This window comes from Eucyclogobius newberryi, unplaced genomic scaffold (genome assembly GCF_026437365.1).
Source record: "Eucyclogobius newberryi isolate DKJ021-1_F unplaced genomic scaffold, fEucNew1.0.hap1 SCAF_15, whole genome shotgun sequence".
Lineage (NCBI taxonomy): Eukaryota > Metazoa > Chordata > Actinopteri > Gobiiformes > Gobiidae > Eucyclogobius > Eucyclogobius newberryi.
In genome coordinates, this window is record NW_027315779.1 from 10,640,064 (window position 1) to 10,655,486 (window position 15,423).

The 15,423-nt window shown below is 48.3% G+C and overlaps 1 protein-coding gene across 1 annotated transcript in view; it reads right to left on the reverse strand.

Annotated features, from left to right (window-relative positions):
• Positions 1-273: 273 nt before the first annotated feature.
• The window catches only part of LOC140360674 (hexokinase-2-like), a 31,427-nt gene continuing 16,277 nt past the window's right edge, over positions 274-15,423 (reverse strand). Inside the window, exons 3-11 of the mRNA XM_072446000.1 lie at positions 11,370-11,532; positions 10,121-10,269; positions 7,793-7,912; positions 7,198-7,293; positions 7,030-7,129; positions 5,738-5,921; positions 4,853-5,008; positions 1,915-2,148; positions 274-1,165 (exon numbers count right to left, since the gene is read on the reverse strand). Coding sequence (XP_072302101.1) covers positions 979-1,165; positions 1,915-2,148; positions 4,853-5,008; positions 5,738-5,921; positions 7,030-7,129; positions 7,198-7,293; positions 7,793-7,912; positions 10,121-10,269; positions 11,370-11,532 — 1,389 coding nt within the window. The 3' untranslated portion in view covers positions 274-978. The remainder of the gene's footprint in view (positions 1,166-1,914; positions 2,149-4,852; positions 5,009-5,737; positions 5,922-7,029; positions 7,130-7,197; positions 7,294-7,792; positions 7,913-10,120; positions 10,270-11,369; positions 11,533-15,423) is intronic.

Sequence of the window (15,423 nt, forward strand, 5' to 3'; positions counted from 1 at the left end):
GTCTGTTAAACCCGCTCCTCGTCTGTTAAACCCGCTCCTCGTCTGTTAAACCCGCTCCTCGTCTGTTAAACCCGCTCCTCGTCTGTAAAACCCGCTCCTCGTCTGTTAAACCCGCTCCTTGTCTGTAAAACCCGCTCCTCGTCTGAAAAACCCGCTCCTCGTCTGTTAAACCCGCTCCTCGTCGCTCAAACGGACTGAACCAAGAGAAATAAAGGAGGGTTTGTTGGGGGAGGAGCTTGTGTAGCTTGTGTTTATTAATGAAATAAATAAACATATTTAGGGGCAGATTGAAGTACTTTATATACACGTTAGGCCACAGTTATTTCATTACTTGGTTTACGGATTTTTTAATGAAATATATTGAACAGACGGGCGAAATATATAATATATAATATAATTTCAATTTCAAAAGATTTTTTCTTCCGGGTTTTCCCAAAAGGCACCACGGGAGGAGGGGGGGAAGACGCGCGCGCAGGTGAGTGAAACAGTAGATTTAGCGTGTTTTGGTAGAATTGACGCTTCTAAGTGTGCACCCTTAGTCACGGCAAAACGCGCTGGAGAAAATGTGGTAAACGGGTTTAAAATGAGTATTTGCGATTAAAAGATTTGGCGCAGCGCACAGCAGATGGCCGTGGCTGCAGAGCCGCGGCGCGTCTAAATAACCCAGCAGTTTCAGGAGCCGCGAGACACAAAATAACAGCAGTTTCGGTTTTTTCGATTTTGTATTGTCGGCGGTACTTTATAAAAAAAAATGATAATAATTTATTTTATTTATATTGTAGAAATCAATAATCTAAGTGCGGCGGATCCGTAAACCAAGTAAAAAAATAACTGTGGCCTTATACAGTCAAACTTAAAAATAGCGACACAACGCTCTTTTCGACTTTCGTTGCGCTCTTCATTTTTTTGCGTTCACTGGAGGAAAAGCGACTGAGGTGTGTTGCTCGAGGACACGAGGATACACGCCTCGACGCTCGCTCAAACGTCCCGCGGCTCGTCGTCGTCGTCATCGCTGTCGTCGATCAGGTGCGATTGGGCGGCAATTCTCTGGGCCACGGCCGTTACCATGGCAGCTCCTTTGACGCTGCCGTCCTCCGAAACCCGGAAATCCAGAGTGCAACACGGGGCCAGATCCCGGACCACGGCCCGAAGCTCCTCGCTGAAGCTGCAACACAAGGACACGATTTAAGACTAAACCAGATCCAAAGGAGGAACCGGGACTAAACCAGGTCTAAAGGAGGAGGAACTGGGACTAAACCAGGTCTAAAGGAGGAACCAGGACTAAACCAGGTCTAAAGGAGGAGGAACCGGGACTAAACTAGGTCTAAAGGAGGAGGAACCGGGACTAAACCAGGTCTAAAAGAGGAGGAACCGGGTCCAAACCAGGTCTAAAGAAGGAGGAACCGGGACTAAACCAGGTCTAAAAGAGGAGGAATCGGGTCCAAACCAGGTCTAAAGAAGGAGGAACCGGGACTAAACCAGGTCCCACGTGTCAATCATTCTCTGCGTGCTGCTGCGCACCTGCAGCCTTGTTCCCAGGATAGCAGCACGTTTCCATGGTTACACATGTGTGGTTGATATGCCGGTGTGTGTTTAGTTCCTTCAGTTACAGCACAAACATGACACAGAGAAAGACTGAGAGCTCAGAAGAGACTGAAATCTGCCGAGACGAGAGACGATGCGATCCGTCGATCGCAACAAACGCACGTGTAGAGGCGGAGCTATTGCTGCTCACGCACGAGGTTTGATGGGAGGCGGAGTCTTGGAGAGAACAGGAGGGTGGGGCTGAGGGTGGGGGGTTAGAAAAACACGAGAACCTTCAAATGGCCTTTAAGCCGTAGTAGTCGTGGGTTTTCTGTCTTCAGAGGTCATAATCTTTGTGTCTACTAACAGAGAAGCCAGTTGTGGTCTTACTTTGGGTGCTTTTTGTAGACTGTCCCATCCACGCCCACGGTGGTCTTGAAATGGTCCAGGCCTCGGTTGGTGCGGATCCGGTTAGCGATAGCCGCTAACGCCGCCGCACATAGTCGAGCCGAGCGGGACGAGACCACGTCACAGACTGTACGCACCGCTCGGAGGTCGGCCGCGCCCCACTGCAGGCCCAGATCGGACAGGATGCGTTTGGTGTTCTCCTCCCCGGTGCCCTCCCTGAGACACAGAGACGGGCGGAGTCAGAGCCAGAGACGGGCGGAGTCAGAGCCAGAGACGGGCGGAGTCAGAGCCAAAGACGGGGGAGTCAGAGCCAGAGATGGGCGGAGTCAGAGCCATAGACGGGCGGAGTCAGAGCCAGAGACGGGCGGAGTCAGAGACGGGCGGAGTCAGAGACAGAGACGGGCGGAGTCAGAGCCAGAGACGGGCGGAGTCAGAGCCAGGAAGACAAGGCTCAATCATAAAAGCCACTGTTACAAGAAGACTGGAGCCGACCCATGAGCAACCTAGGAACCCCTAAACAGGGACTAAATAGGGACTAAACAGGGTCTGAACAGGGACTAAACAGGGTCTAAACAGGGTCTAAACAGGGACTAAATAGGGTCTAAACAGGGACTAAACAGGGACTAAACAGGGTCTAAACAGGGACAAAACAGGGACTAAAACAGGGACTAAACAAGGTCTAAACAGGGACTAAACAGAGACTAAAACAGAGACTAAACAGGGTCTTAACAGGGACTAAACGGTCTAAACAGGGACAAAACAGGGACAAAAACAGGGACTAAACAGGGACTGAACGGGGACTGAACGGGGAGTAAACAGGGACTAAACAGGGACTAAACAGGGACTAAACGGACTGAACCTGGACTTGACCCGGACTAAATATAATACTAGCTTCACACTTGTCTTGGTGTAATTAGGCCCGAGCGCCACAAGCTGGCGAGAGGCCTATTAATCTCGTAAGGCCGTGCGAAGGCACGTAGTGCGCACAAAATCGAGCGCGAAGCGCTCGCCCACTTCCAAACACTCACTAACGCACTCCTCCACTCATGCACGCCCCGTGCATACTAATTAGTTGTAGGAAAATGGAACATTACCGTTGTAAACGGGCGAAGCCCGTGCAAAAGTTCGCACTAAACGAGCACTTTACATTGGGATGACGACCGCGAAGCGGTCGTCATCCCCATATAAAGCACTCATTTGCGCTAAGTAGCTCACGAATACGTTCCCCATCTCTTGCATGTTCCGTGCATATAAGCATGTAAGGCAAAAATTGAACATTATTACTGTATAGAGGGCCAAAAACACAAAGTGGGCGGAGCCCACTCAAAATTATCGAAAGTACCCGTCAGTGACCAGGGACCCACACCATGAGGTAGGAAAGCGCGAGCGCTTTCCGAAAATGTATAGTTTATGATATTTGAAAAATGGGAAACATTGTTTTCGCATCGGAATATTATTCTTTCTTTCTTTCTTCTTCTTCTTCTTCTTCTCGGGACCAACCCCCCTATTTTTCACCCAGTGAACATTGACGAAAAGTCACAAAAATTTGCACGCCTCTAAAAATCGTGCCTCTCTACATTCTGGCTATTTCCCTTTTCTAAAATTAAAAAAATTGGCGCGTCAGCGCCCCCAAATGTACCAAAAATGCATTGAGAGATGGGAAATGACCCAAAAAAAATCTGATCGTAGAATCATGAAATTTGGCGCAGAGGTAGATGGTGACAAGAGAAGTAAAAAATATTATTACGGCAACGCCGTCCGCCCAACCAAATGTCGGCCATATTGCTTCAAAAATGGCTAAACATGACTTCGGAGTTTTTCCAAACGTCGTACTTTTACGAACTCCTCCCAGGGCGTTGGCCCTAAAAAGCTGAAATTTGGTGAAAATGCTACTGAGGAGTGGGACATCAAAAGTTATCCAAATTACATTGATACCTCTCACGGTCTCTGTGCGGCGAAGCCGCAAACTGTAGCTAGAATTTCAGAAATCTCCCATATTTAAAATTTCTGCCGTTTGCGCAGATAAAGTCCGAATTGCGTCAAATTAGAATCAGTTGTTAAACTCTTTGCCCTAAACCTACTTGAAGTGAAATAAATTCATTTGGCGCCACAGCGCCCCCTACAGATTTTATATGGAGGTTAAATGTTTAGTTTTGCGAAATTATATGAAATTTGACACACAACTCAATTTTAGCATCCCCATCAAAAAAGTCAATGACTCATGTCATAATTGTTATGGCGTTGCCGTAACGATGACCGAAACCTTTCATGTTATTCCAATGGGGAAATCGCCAGAACATGTTTACACTTTAGACTTTCACAAACTCCTCCCAGGGCGTCAGCCCTATTAACCTGAAATTTGGTGAGACTCATCTTCAAGACCATCAAAAGTTATCCACATTTTCATTCAAAGAGTCACGGTGTCTGTGCGGCAAAGCCGCACATTTTGCCAAGAATTCAAAATAAAATTGCTTTTTGATGGTAAAACAAAGGGGAGAAGATGTGACAGCGTCACAGATTCAGCAGTAGGCGTAATAAAAGGACAATTGGGGCGCGTTAGCGCCCCCTCCTCTTGCGGCGTGGCGGCGGTGTGGCGGCGGCGTGGCGGCGGCGTGGCGAGGGCCGATCATTGCCGCTTGCGGCTATATTTGTAGTTTATGCCTGAAGTAGAACTAGTTTGCACAATCACCATATGATTTTGACTAAACTGGGACCTAAACCAGAACTAAATCTGAACTAAACCAGGATTGAACCAGGACTAAAACTGGAGCAAAGCAAGAATCTATTTGGACACAAGATGGGCTAAAACTCGGACAAAACTGGGACAAAACCGGGACAAAACTAAGACAAAACCAGGACAAAACTAGGTATAAACTAGGTATAAACCAGGTCTAAACCAGGTCTACACGGTATAACTTACTCCTCTATCTCGGAGATGAACTTGGTGAGGAAAGCGTCTTTGGTTTGGAGTTGCGCTGAGACCTGCGCTGAGAACAGAAGTTGGTCCTTGGTCATCTTCACCAGCAGGAGGCGAACGATCTCACCCATGTACATGCCACTGATCATCTTCTCAAATCTGGAAAAAAAAGTCAAGAAAAGAGATATTTACATGTTTCTCAGTAAATTTGGTCAAGACTTGAGCCAGATCGGATCCTGAGCCGGATCTGGGCCGGGATCGTCCTTGTCACAGTAAACTTGTTGAAGTTTGAAAATTAAACCCAGGAAATCAGGGGGGGAAATTAAAAGTATATATTTTTTTCTACATTAAAATAGATAAATAATGATAATAACAACATTCTTGGTCCATCATTTTCTTAGTAATAAACATTTGTACCATTTTCACATCTGTAACTGTTTTTAACTGACTTTAATTCTAAAAACTATAGGATTTTTTATTCTGCGTGGTATAAATATGACCAGCAGATGGTGCTAATGTGCCTCATACTTACACTTTTAATAATTCTGTACAAACTTATTTAAAGCTTTAAACTTTCGCTAAATATACTACGATGGGTGAGCTACTGTGTCCGAGTAATAAAGTCTAAATTACTATAACTTAACTTTACACATTGAACACGTGTTTTTACCCAGCATGCTCGGCTCTTCACAGCTCACATGGGTTTAACTGTTTGAGCAGATTTATAAGAAGAAACCAGCAGGTGGCACTAAACTGTCACAGGTTTACTACTCTCCAAACCACCAGCATTAGTGTGTCAGAGCAGGGATTGAACCGGCAACCTTCCAGTCCACACTCCACCTCCTCTACCCGAGCTGTGGTGCTTTGTGACCTCGTGTCCTTTCTCACATGTGGACCCCGGGGTTGATGGAGGAGCGGTCCACCTCCAGGTCAAACTCGGTCTGAACGTCTCGCAGTGACCCGTCGTCGCCGAAGCCGCCCCACTCGGTGTTTATGCACATCCTGCCGCCCTCGCCCTCCACGCGCTGCACGTTACACATCTCCTCCATGTAACAGGCATTTGTCCCCGTCCCTGTCCAGAACACACACTCAGATGAAACGCCTCTAAATGTTGACAGACACATGAGCGGGTGAAATGTCTGTAAACACATTTCGCCGGTGCTGGAGTCTCTTCACTGGCTCACTTAAACTCCTACTCCTGACCTACAAAGCCATAAATGACATGGCCCCATCCTACCTCAAAGATGTACCATATCATCCAAACAGAGCTCTTCACTCTCAAAAATGCTGGCCTTCTGGTGGTCCCAAGAGTCTCTAAAAGCACAGTAGGAGGTAGAGCGTTTAGCTCCCAAGCTCCTGTGTTATGGAATCAGCTCCTGTCCATGTTAAAGAGGCCGACACAGTCTCTTCATTTAAGACCAGGCTTAAAACGTTCCTCTTTGAAGTCGCTTATGGTCAGTTAAGAACAGAAATATAAAGCTACAGTTTCAGCTCCGCTGCCCCAGGAGCAACTATGCTGAGGGAAGTATGGCATCCTGAGCTGTATCCTCTGCTGATGATGACCTGTAGATCCAGATGCTTCTTAACTGCCTCTGAACTCTCTCTACTCTAGATGAGCCTCCCTCGCTCCTGCTGATGGTTCTGGCTCCACAGTCCTTCTGCACAATGGAACTGTCAGTCCTGGGCCATCTTTTGTCCTGGGCCATCTTTAGTCCTGGGCCATCTTTTGTCCTGGGCCATCTTTAGTCCTGGGCCATCTTTAGTCCTGGGCCATCTTTAGTCTTGGGCCATCTTCAGTCCTGGGCCATCTTCGGTCCTGGACCATCTTTAGCTGGTCCGTCTGTGGGAGCAGGATCTCTCCTTCACTGTGGTTTCCCCGAAGTTTCTACTTTCTCCTCCTACAACTACTACTACTACTACTCCTACTACTAGTACAAAAAGGGTTTTGTATTTTTTCCTCCCTGCGAAGGAGGGTCTAAGCCCAGAAGAGGTTGGTACATTTATTGGTGAAACGTCTCTAAATGTTCACATATGCTGATATGTAATTCCTTGTTCATCGTCCGTCTGGCACGTTTCCGTTTTTCAATTTCCTGTTTGAGCCTGTGTCAATATTTGTTGTTTGTTTGAATGAAGTCAGACTGTAGGTGGCGCTGTCGGGTACACACCGGGTAGTTCTTTACCTATAATCATGCCGATTTCGCAGCTCTGGTTCTTGTACCCGCAGTTCATCAAAGTTCCCACGGTGTCATTCACCATGGCGACGAAGCCGAGCTCATAATCCTGAAAGGACAGACACAGTTATTCATTTGCCCTTCATCAGTTTCAGACGTGGCGTTTGGGAGACCGACCCCTCGTCTATGCACCGCCTCCTTCAGCAGCTGCACCACGTCTCGGCCCTCCACTCCAGAGCAGTTGAAGCCTTTGGTCCAGCGGATCAGGATGCTCTGCTCACGCAAGAAGAAGGGTTATATCTTCACACTATGAAACATTCACAATCCGAACCCACAAAAAAACACGAAAAGTAAAGAAAAGTTTGTTGTTTTTGTAGAAAACAAAACTAAAAACTAAAAAAACTGTGCAAACAAATTATTCGTAGTCGCTGTTGGTCTGGCGGCTGCTGAATTGGCCTAAATAACATAATAGTAAATGAAGTTCATGTCCAGTACATTAGTTTTAATGTAAATTGGATCATAACCTAAATAACAAACATTGTGATGTTAAACAGACCTTATTAAAGATGTGGCGACTCATCAAAACTACATCAAATGCAACCCTGTTTTATAAAGTGACTCCAAGTTGAAAGTTGTTGTTTTTTACACAACAGGGAAATAAAATTATCCGGGTGCAATTGTTTTAACAGATCTTTTATGTTAAATTGTCTGTGGCTGTGTGGAAACCTTTAAAGGATACATAAGTAAATGTTGTGTGTATGTGTGTTTGCACCTTGTCGATCTCCTTCTGCTCACACGGGAAGGAGAAGGTGAAGCCCAGAGGAAGAACCTGGTCTTTGAGGCCCTGACTTTCCAGGAACGTCCCGAGACACGCGGCGATGTGATCGAACAACTGCAACGGGTTTAGAGGGGCAGACGTTCACTGTGCGGGTATCGAACAACTGCAACAGGTTTAGAGGGGCAGACGTTCACTGTGCGGGTATCGAACAACTGCAACAGGTTTAGAGGGGCAGACGTTCACCGTGCGGGTATCGAACAACCACAACGGGTTTAGAGGGGCAGACGTTCACTGTGCGGGTATCGAACAACTGCAACAGGTTTAAAGGGGCAGACGTTCACTGTGCGGGTATCGAACAACTGCAACGGGTTTAGAGGGGCAGACGTTCACCGTGCGGGTATCGAACAACCACAACGGGTTTAGAGGGGCAGACGTTCACTGTGCGGGTATCGAACAACTGCAACGGGTTTAGAGGGGCACACATTCACTGTGCGGGTATCGAACAACTGTAACAGGTTTAGAGGGGCAGACGTTCACTGTGCGGGTATCGAACAACTGCAACAGGTTTAGAGGGGCAGACGTTCACTGTGCGGGTATCGAATAACTGCAACAGATTTAGAGGGGCAGACGTTCACTGTGCGGGTATCGAACAACCGTAACAGGTTTAGAGGGGCAGACGTTCACTGTGCGGGTATCGAACAACTGTAACGGGTTTAGAGGGGCAGACGTTCACTGTGCGGGTATCGAACAACTGCAACGGGTTTAGAGGGGCAGACGTTCACTGTGCGGGTATCGAACAACTGCAACGGGTTTAGAGGGGCAGACGTTCACTGTGCGGGTATCGAACAACCGCAACGGATTTAGAGGGGCAGACGTTCACTGTGCGGGTATCGAACAACCGCAACAGGTTTAGAGGGGCAGACGTTCACTGTGCGGGTATCGAACAACTGCAACAGGTTTAGAGGGGCAGACGTTCACTGTGCGGGTAACGAACAACTGCAACAGGTTTAGAGGGGCAGACGTTCACTGTGCGGGTATCGAACAACTGCAACAGGTTTAGAGGGGCAGACGTTCACCGTGCGGGTATCGAACAACCACAACGGGTTTAGAGGGGCAGACGTTCACTGTGCGGGTATCGAACAACTGCAACAGGTTTAGAGGGGCAGACGTTCACCGTGCGGGTATCGAACAACCACAACGGGTTTAGAGGGGCAGACGTTCACCGTGCGGGTATCGAACAACCACAACGGGTTTAGAGGGGCAGACGTTCACTGTGCGGGTATCGAACAACTGCAACGGATTTAGAGGGGCAGACGTTCACTGTGCGGGTATCGAACAACCGCAACAGGTTTAGAGGGGCAGACGTTCACTGTGCGGGTATCGAACAACCGCAACAGGTTTAGAGGGGCAGACGTTCACTGTGCGGGTATCGAACAACTGCAACAGGTTTAGAGGGGCAGACGTTCACTGTGCGGGTATCGAACAACTGCAACAGGTTTAGAGGGGCAGACGTTCACTGTGTGGGTATCGAACAACTGCAACAGGTTTAGAGGGGCAGACGTTCACTGTGCGGGTATCGAACAACTGCAACAGGTTTAGAGGGGCAGACGTTCAGTGTGCGGGTATCGAACAACTGCAACAGGTTTAGAGGGGCAGACTTCAGTGTGCGGGTATCGAACAACTGCAACAGGTTTAGAGGGGCAGACGTTCACTGTGCGGGTATCGAACAACTGCAACAGGTTTAGAGGGGCAGACGTTCACCGTGCGGGTATCGAACAACCACAACGGGTTTAGAGGGGCAGACGTTCACCGTGCGGGTATCGAACAACCACAACGGGTTTAGAGGGGCACACATTCACTGTGCAGGTCAGAGTTAGCAGCGGTCAGAGGCACAGGTTAAGGGTCGGCTCAGATAATAGTAGTAGTAGTAGTAGTAGTAGTAACATGATACAAGATATTGTTACAAAACATATTTAGATAAAAGTATTGGAAGAACTTCTAAAGCAGAATAATCTCAGTGGAGTTGCAACAAATAAAAAGCCAAATGATAAAATGTTGCAGTTGTTCAGGTTTAGTATCTATAAATATCCAACATTCTACTGCTCAAATCTTGTTGTAATCCAATAAATAGATGTAAAACATTCCCACTAATGCCAAGAAAATGTACACACAATAAATATTTAGCCAGAAAAATATTGTTCTATCTTCAAGCTATAGATAAATCTGCATCAGAAATGATTGTGATGGGTCTAGCAGTAGCAGTAGTAGTAGAGGTAGTAGAAGGAGCAGTATTAATAGGAGTAGTAGAAGTACTAGTGGTACCTGTTCTCCAGTCCCGGTCATTATCTCCCGGGGAATGGCGCAGATCTCACTGTCCATCTTCAGCACGTTCCGTTCGTCTTGTTGCACTCGGACATGAAACACTCTGAAGTTCGTCCCGCCCAAGTCCAAGGCCAGGAAGTCTCCCTCCTCTGTTTGGGGTCAAAGTAAGAGAATCATCAGGGTCGTGTTGCTCTTCACAAACTCCTCAAAGCCCAGTCGCGTCTCATTCTCACTACGACAGACGGAGATCGTACTTTCGACCTCCAGGTGTGCGGACAAACGGAGCTACTAACAGAGCTACTGTTTTCAGACCTGTGGCGCTGACGTCTGTAGTCATGAAGTCATTTGAGCGCCGGGTCCTTCCCCACCTCAAGTCCTTCACCTTCCCCCTGCTGGACCCCCTGCTGGACCTCCTGCTGCACCCCCAGCTGGACCCCCTGCTGCACCCCCTGCTGCACCCCCTGCTGGACCCCCTGCTGGACCCCCTGCTGCACCCCCTGCTGGACCCCCTGATGGACCCCCTGCAGTTCACCTACAGAGCCCACAGGTCTGTAGACAACGTCATCAACCTGACACTCCACTTCATCTTGCAGCCCCAGGAACATACGCGAGGATCCTGTTTGTGGCCTTCAGCTCTGCATTCAACACCATCCTCTCTGCTCTGCTCCAGGACAAGCTCTCCCGGCTCAACGTGCCTGTCTCCACCTGCAGGGGGAGCACTGACTCCACCTGCAGGGGGAGCACTGACTGCACCTGCAGGGGGAGCACTGACTCCACCTGCAGGGGAGCACTGACTTCCTGATGGATCAGAGGCAGTGTGTGCGCCTGGGGAAGAATGTCTCAGACACTCGGACTATCAGCACAGGAGCTCCACAGGGCTGTGTACTTTCCCCCCTGCTCTTCTACACAAACTGCTGCACCTCTTGCCACGACTCTGTAAAACTGTTTGCGGACGACACCACCCTCATCGGGCTCATCTCAGACGGGGATGAGTCTGTCTACAGGAGGGAGGTGGACCGGCCACTCCCCTCAGGCAGGAGGCTACAGTCCATCCGGACCAGAACCTCCTGCCACAAGAACAGATTCTTCCCTCTGCTGTTGGACTCATGAACACTTTATAACACCACTTATACCACCACGCCACTTTAACCATTCATTGCACTGTTCATTTTTTTCCCAGCACAATTTCTGACCAACTGTAAATTTTGTGTATATCAGAAGGCCGCAACAGTAGCTGTAGCAGTATTACCTGTCCCATCAGGTGTGGCTCTGACAAAAGTGGGCAGCATCTTTACCGAGGCCTTGTGGTGCGTGTGTCGGCCCAGGCCTTGGATCATGTTCTTGGTCAAACGAGTGGAAATGTCCCTGAGTGTCTCCAGAGAGAGACTAAAGGACTCCAGGAAACTCACCACCTGAAAGAGAGAAAATGTACCCTCTTAATTGAACAGGACAATCAACCAACTAGACACTTAGAGCTAACTCACTTTGCACCTGTAACTGACAAAACTGTCCAGATCATCACCAGTCTGCCTCCATGTGTGACCCTCCAGATTTCTAAAGTCTGTACTGAACAGTTTGTTAGCACCACTCACTCACATAGTTAACATGTCGCTTCATTCTGGAACATTCCCAATGTCTTTGAAAACTGCGGTCATAAAGCCTCTCCTAAAGAAGAGCAGGGGTCAGGGGGAGGGGTCAGGGGTCAGGGGGAGTGGTCATAAAGCCTCTCCTATAGAAGAGCAGTCTTGATGCCGCAGTAGAGTCCTTGAAAAGGTTGTTGACATCTGCCTGAAAAAAGCCTGTCTTAATTCTGTTGGATCTGAGCGCTGCTTTTGACACTGTCGATCATGGAACCCTCTTACAGAGACTAGAGGACTGGGTGGGCATCACTGACACTGCCAGTGACTTTAAAACAGCTCTGCTTGTGTACAAGTCTCTCCATGGCCTAGGACTAAAGTACATCTTGGACATGTTTGTGCCATATGAACCATCTCGAATTCTGAGGACCTCAGGGACTGGCCTCCTGCTGGTGCCAGACTCAAGACTAAACATGGACCGGCCTCCAGCTGGTGCCAGAGTCAGGACTAAACATGGACCGGCCTCCAGCTGGTGCCAGAGTCAGGACTAAACTCTATCTCACCTGGAAAAGCCTGGCAGCTCTGTGAGGATCCTGTTCTTTGATCTCTCCAGCGCCTTCAACACCATCCAGCCGCTGCTCCTGAGGGACAAGCTGGAGACGGCTGGTGTGGAGTATGACCTGGCAGAGTGGATCCTGGACTACCTCACAGACAGACCCGTTTGTGAGAGCACGGGACTGTGTGTCTGACACTCGGACCTGCAGTGTGGGGGCGCCCCAGGGCACTGTCCTTGTGCCCTTTCTTTTCACCCTTTACACTGCAGACCTCAGACACGACACGGACAGCTGTGTCCTGCAGAAGTTCTCTGACGACTCTGCCATCATCGGACTCATCACAGACGATGATGATGCGGAGTACAGAGGACTGGCGCAGGATTTTGTGGACTGGTGTCAGCGGAACCACCTCCTCATCAACGCGGGGAAGACCAAGGAGATGGTGGTGGATTTCCGCAGACGCCACCCCACTGCCCCCTCACCAGTGAACATCCAGGGACGGGACATTGAGAGAGTGGACTCATACAAGTACCTGGGTGTTCATCTGAACCACAAACTGGACTGGACTCATAACACAGACGCACTGTACAGGAAGAGCCAGAGTCGGCTCTACCTCCTGAGGAGACTCAGGTCTTTTGGAGTGACAGGGCCACTCCTGAAGACCTTCTATGACTCTGTGGTGGCATCAGCTCCTGTAGGTGTGGCCTGCTGGAGCAGCAGCATCACAGAGAGGGAGAGGAAGAAGCTGGACAAAGCTCCGTACTGGGCTGTGCTCTTGACTCGGTGCAGGAGGTGGGGGACAGAAGGGTCCTGGCTAAACTCACATCTATGCTGGACCATGAGTGTCGCCCCCTGCAGGACACTCTGTCCGCTCTGGAGAGCAGCTTCAGTGAGAGACTGATCCACCCTCGCTGTGTGAAGGAGACGTTTCACAGGTCTTTCCTTCTGCTGCTGTCAAAGACTTTATAACAAACACTGTTAGCCCTGTGCAATACTGACTTAACCATGTGCAATACCGTCATATTCATGTGCAATTAACTGATGTAAATAGTGTTTATTTTACTATTATTATTATTATTATTAGTATTATCTTGTCTTACGCTAGCTGTTTTTATTTTATTTCATTATTTTTATTTTATCTTTATTTTTCCCCTCCATTCCTTATTCGGAAAAAGAGGTTTTGTCTATCGGAGTTTTTGTTTATAAGAGTTTTGTTTATAAGAGTTCTTCTATTAAAGGTGGTATGGACGATTTTTTTCAGCAAATTTTTTATCATATTTCCTCGTGGCGTGGATAAATCATTTGTCCTGCCACGTATCAATCATAAAACGCACCTACCGCTCACCTGCAGCCGTGTCAGGCTCGTCCCCACGTTTCCGCGTGCCTAAGCGCATGGATCTATCATAATATAGTTCCCTCAGTGTACGGGGCAAAATGAAGACGGAGAAAGACAGTTCGAGCTGACGCAGAAGTGGACAGAAATCTACGGGAGACGAGAGATGCGATGCGCTCCGTTGCGCTAATAAACAAACACACGTGTGTGTTGTATCAGTCCGCACGGGGGAGGGCGCATGCGCACTTCCGCCTGCGTTCTCAAATTGCCGAAAAATCGTCCATACCGCCTTTAAGAGTGTTTTTTAAACTTCCTATACGTTATCTGTTCTTTTCCTCTGTATCTACCTGCGTTGCAACAATGAAATTTCCCCATGTGTGGACAATAAAGGAATATCTTATCTTAAACATGGACTGGCCTCTTGCTGGTGCCAGGGTCTCTTTTCTTTCTTAAACTGTTTTGTGATTTCTGTCATGTTTTTGTGATTTTAATAAATTTTTCCGGTCGTATGAAGCACTTTGAATTGTCTTGTGTACGAAGGGTAAACTCAAATAAACTTGACTTGGACAGTTACATTTCCCCACAACAAATCATTTCATCACAGACTCAAAAACATCACACACAGTGTGTGATCTTAAAGTGTGTGATCTTAAAGTGTGTGATCTTGTTGTTGTTGTTGTTGTTGTTGTTTTATGGCGGTTGGCATCCAAGTGTTGCATTACCGCCAGACTTTATTCCTCAGACTTTGTCGTAGTCGTTGTTGTTGTTGTTGTTTTATGGCGGTTGGCATCCGAGTGTTGCATTACCGCCAGACTTTATTCCCCAGACTTTGTCGTAGTCCTAAAAGTTGTTCTTCCAGTGCCCAGACCGGGTCACCTTCAACCGCCTAGCGTCCACCACCGTAGCTCCAGTCAAATTCTCCTTAACTTCATCCACAGACGTCGTCGTAGGGACACCTACGATAACTCCTCTGACCGTGTTTCTTTCAGCATCAGACACAAGAATGTCCTTTCCACCCAGACGTTTAGTTCCAATCGCCTTCCGTTGCTGAGCCGCGTCCTTGCACACGACCAGCAGCGAGCCATCTCTAAAGACACTCGCACTCTTGATCACTCCCACAGCTACAGTTAGGCTCTTTGACAATGCCACTGAATTCCACTCCTTAAAGGATGCACTATCCTGTGCAAGCTTTATGATCACCTTACAGTCTCTGCTCTCACTCCGGATATCAATAGCTTCAGCCTCATCCTGCTGCTCATTCCCAGAACCCTCGGACGAGCTAAGGGACTTTTTACGTTTCCGGGCACGTGCAGCCAGAAAAGGCTGCTCCTCCACGCCGTCCAGAACGTCTTCCATCCCCGATCCACTCTCCTCCGCCATCTCCCGTCTCTCCAGACCGGGTGTTGAGCAAGGTCTCCTCACAGTTTTGTACAATAATGGCGGTTGGCATCCAAGTGTTGCATCTGTTGTTGTTGTTGTTGTTGTTTTATGGCGGTTGGCATCCGAGTGTTGTCGTAGTCCTCAGACTCTGTCGTAGACCATAAAAGTACTCCTTCCATTGCTTTGTTGTTACAAAGCCCATGAGGTCATGATATGTCTTTGTGACTAGAATAGTTGTTGTTTCAGAGACCAACCGGCTTTATTCCAGGGAGACTCTTCTTCATCTTCCTCTCCTTCTTTGACGTTCGGTGCTTCCACCGTACAGCTTTATTCTTCAGGCTTCATTCTATAGGCTTTAATATGTCCACTGATGTCGCTGCTTGGTAGCCGTGCGTCTACGAGACTGGGCGAGGACAGGAGACCACCCCCACCCCCATCTCGTCACTCTGATCACTCTGA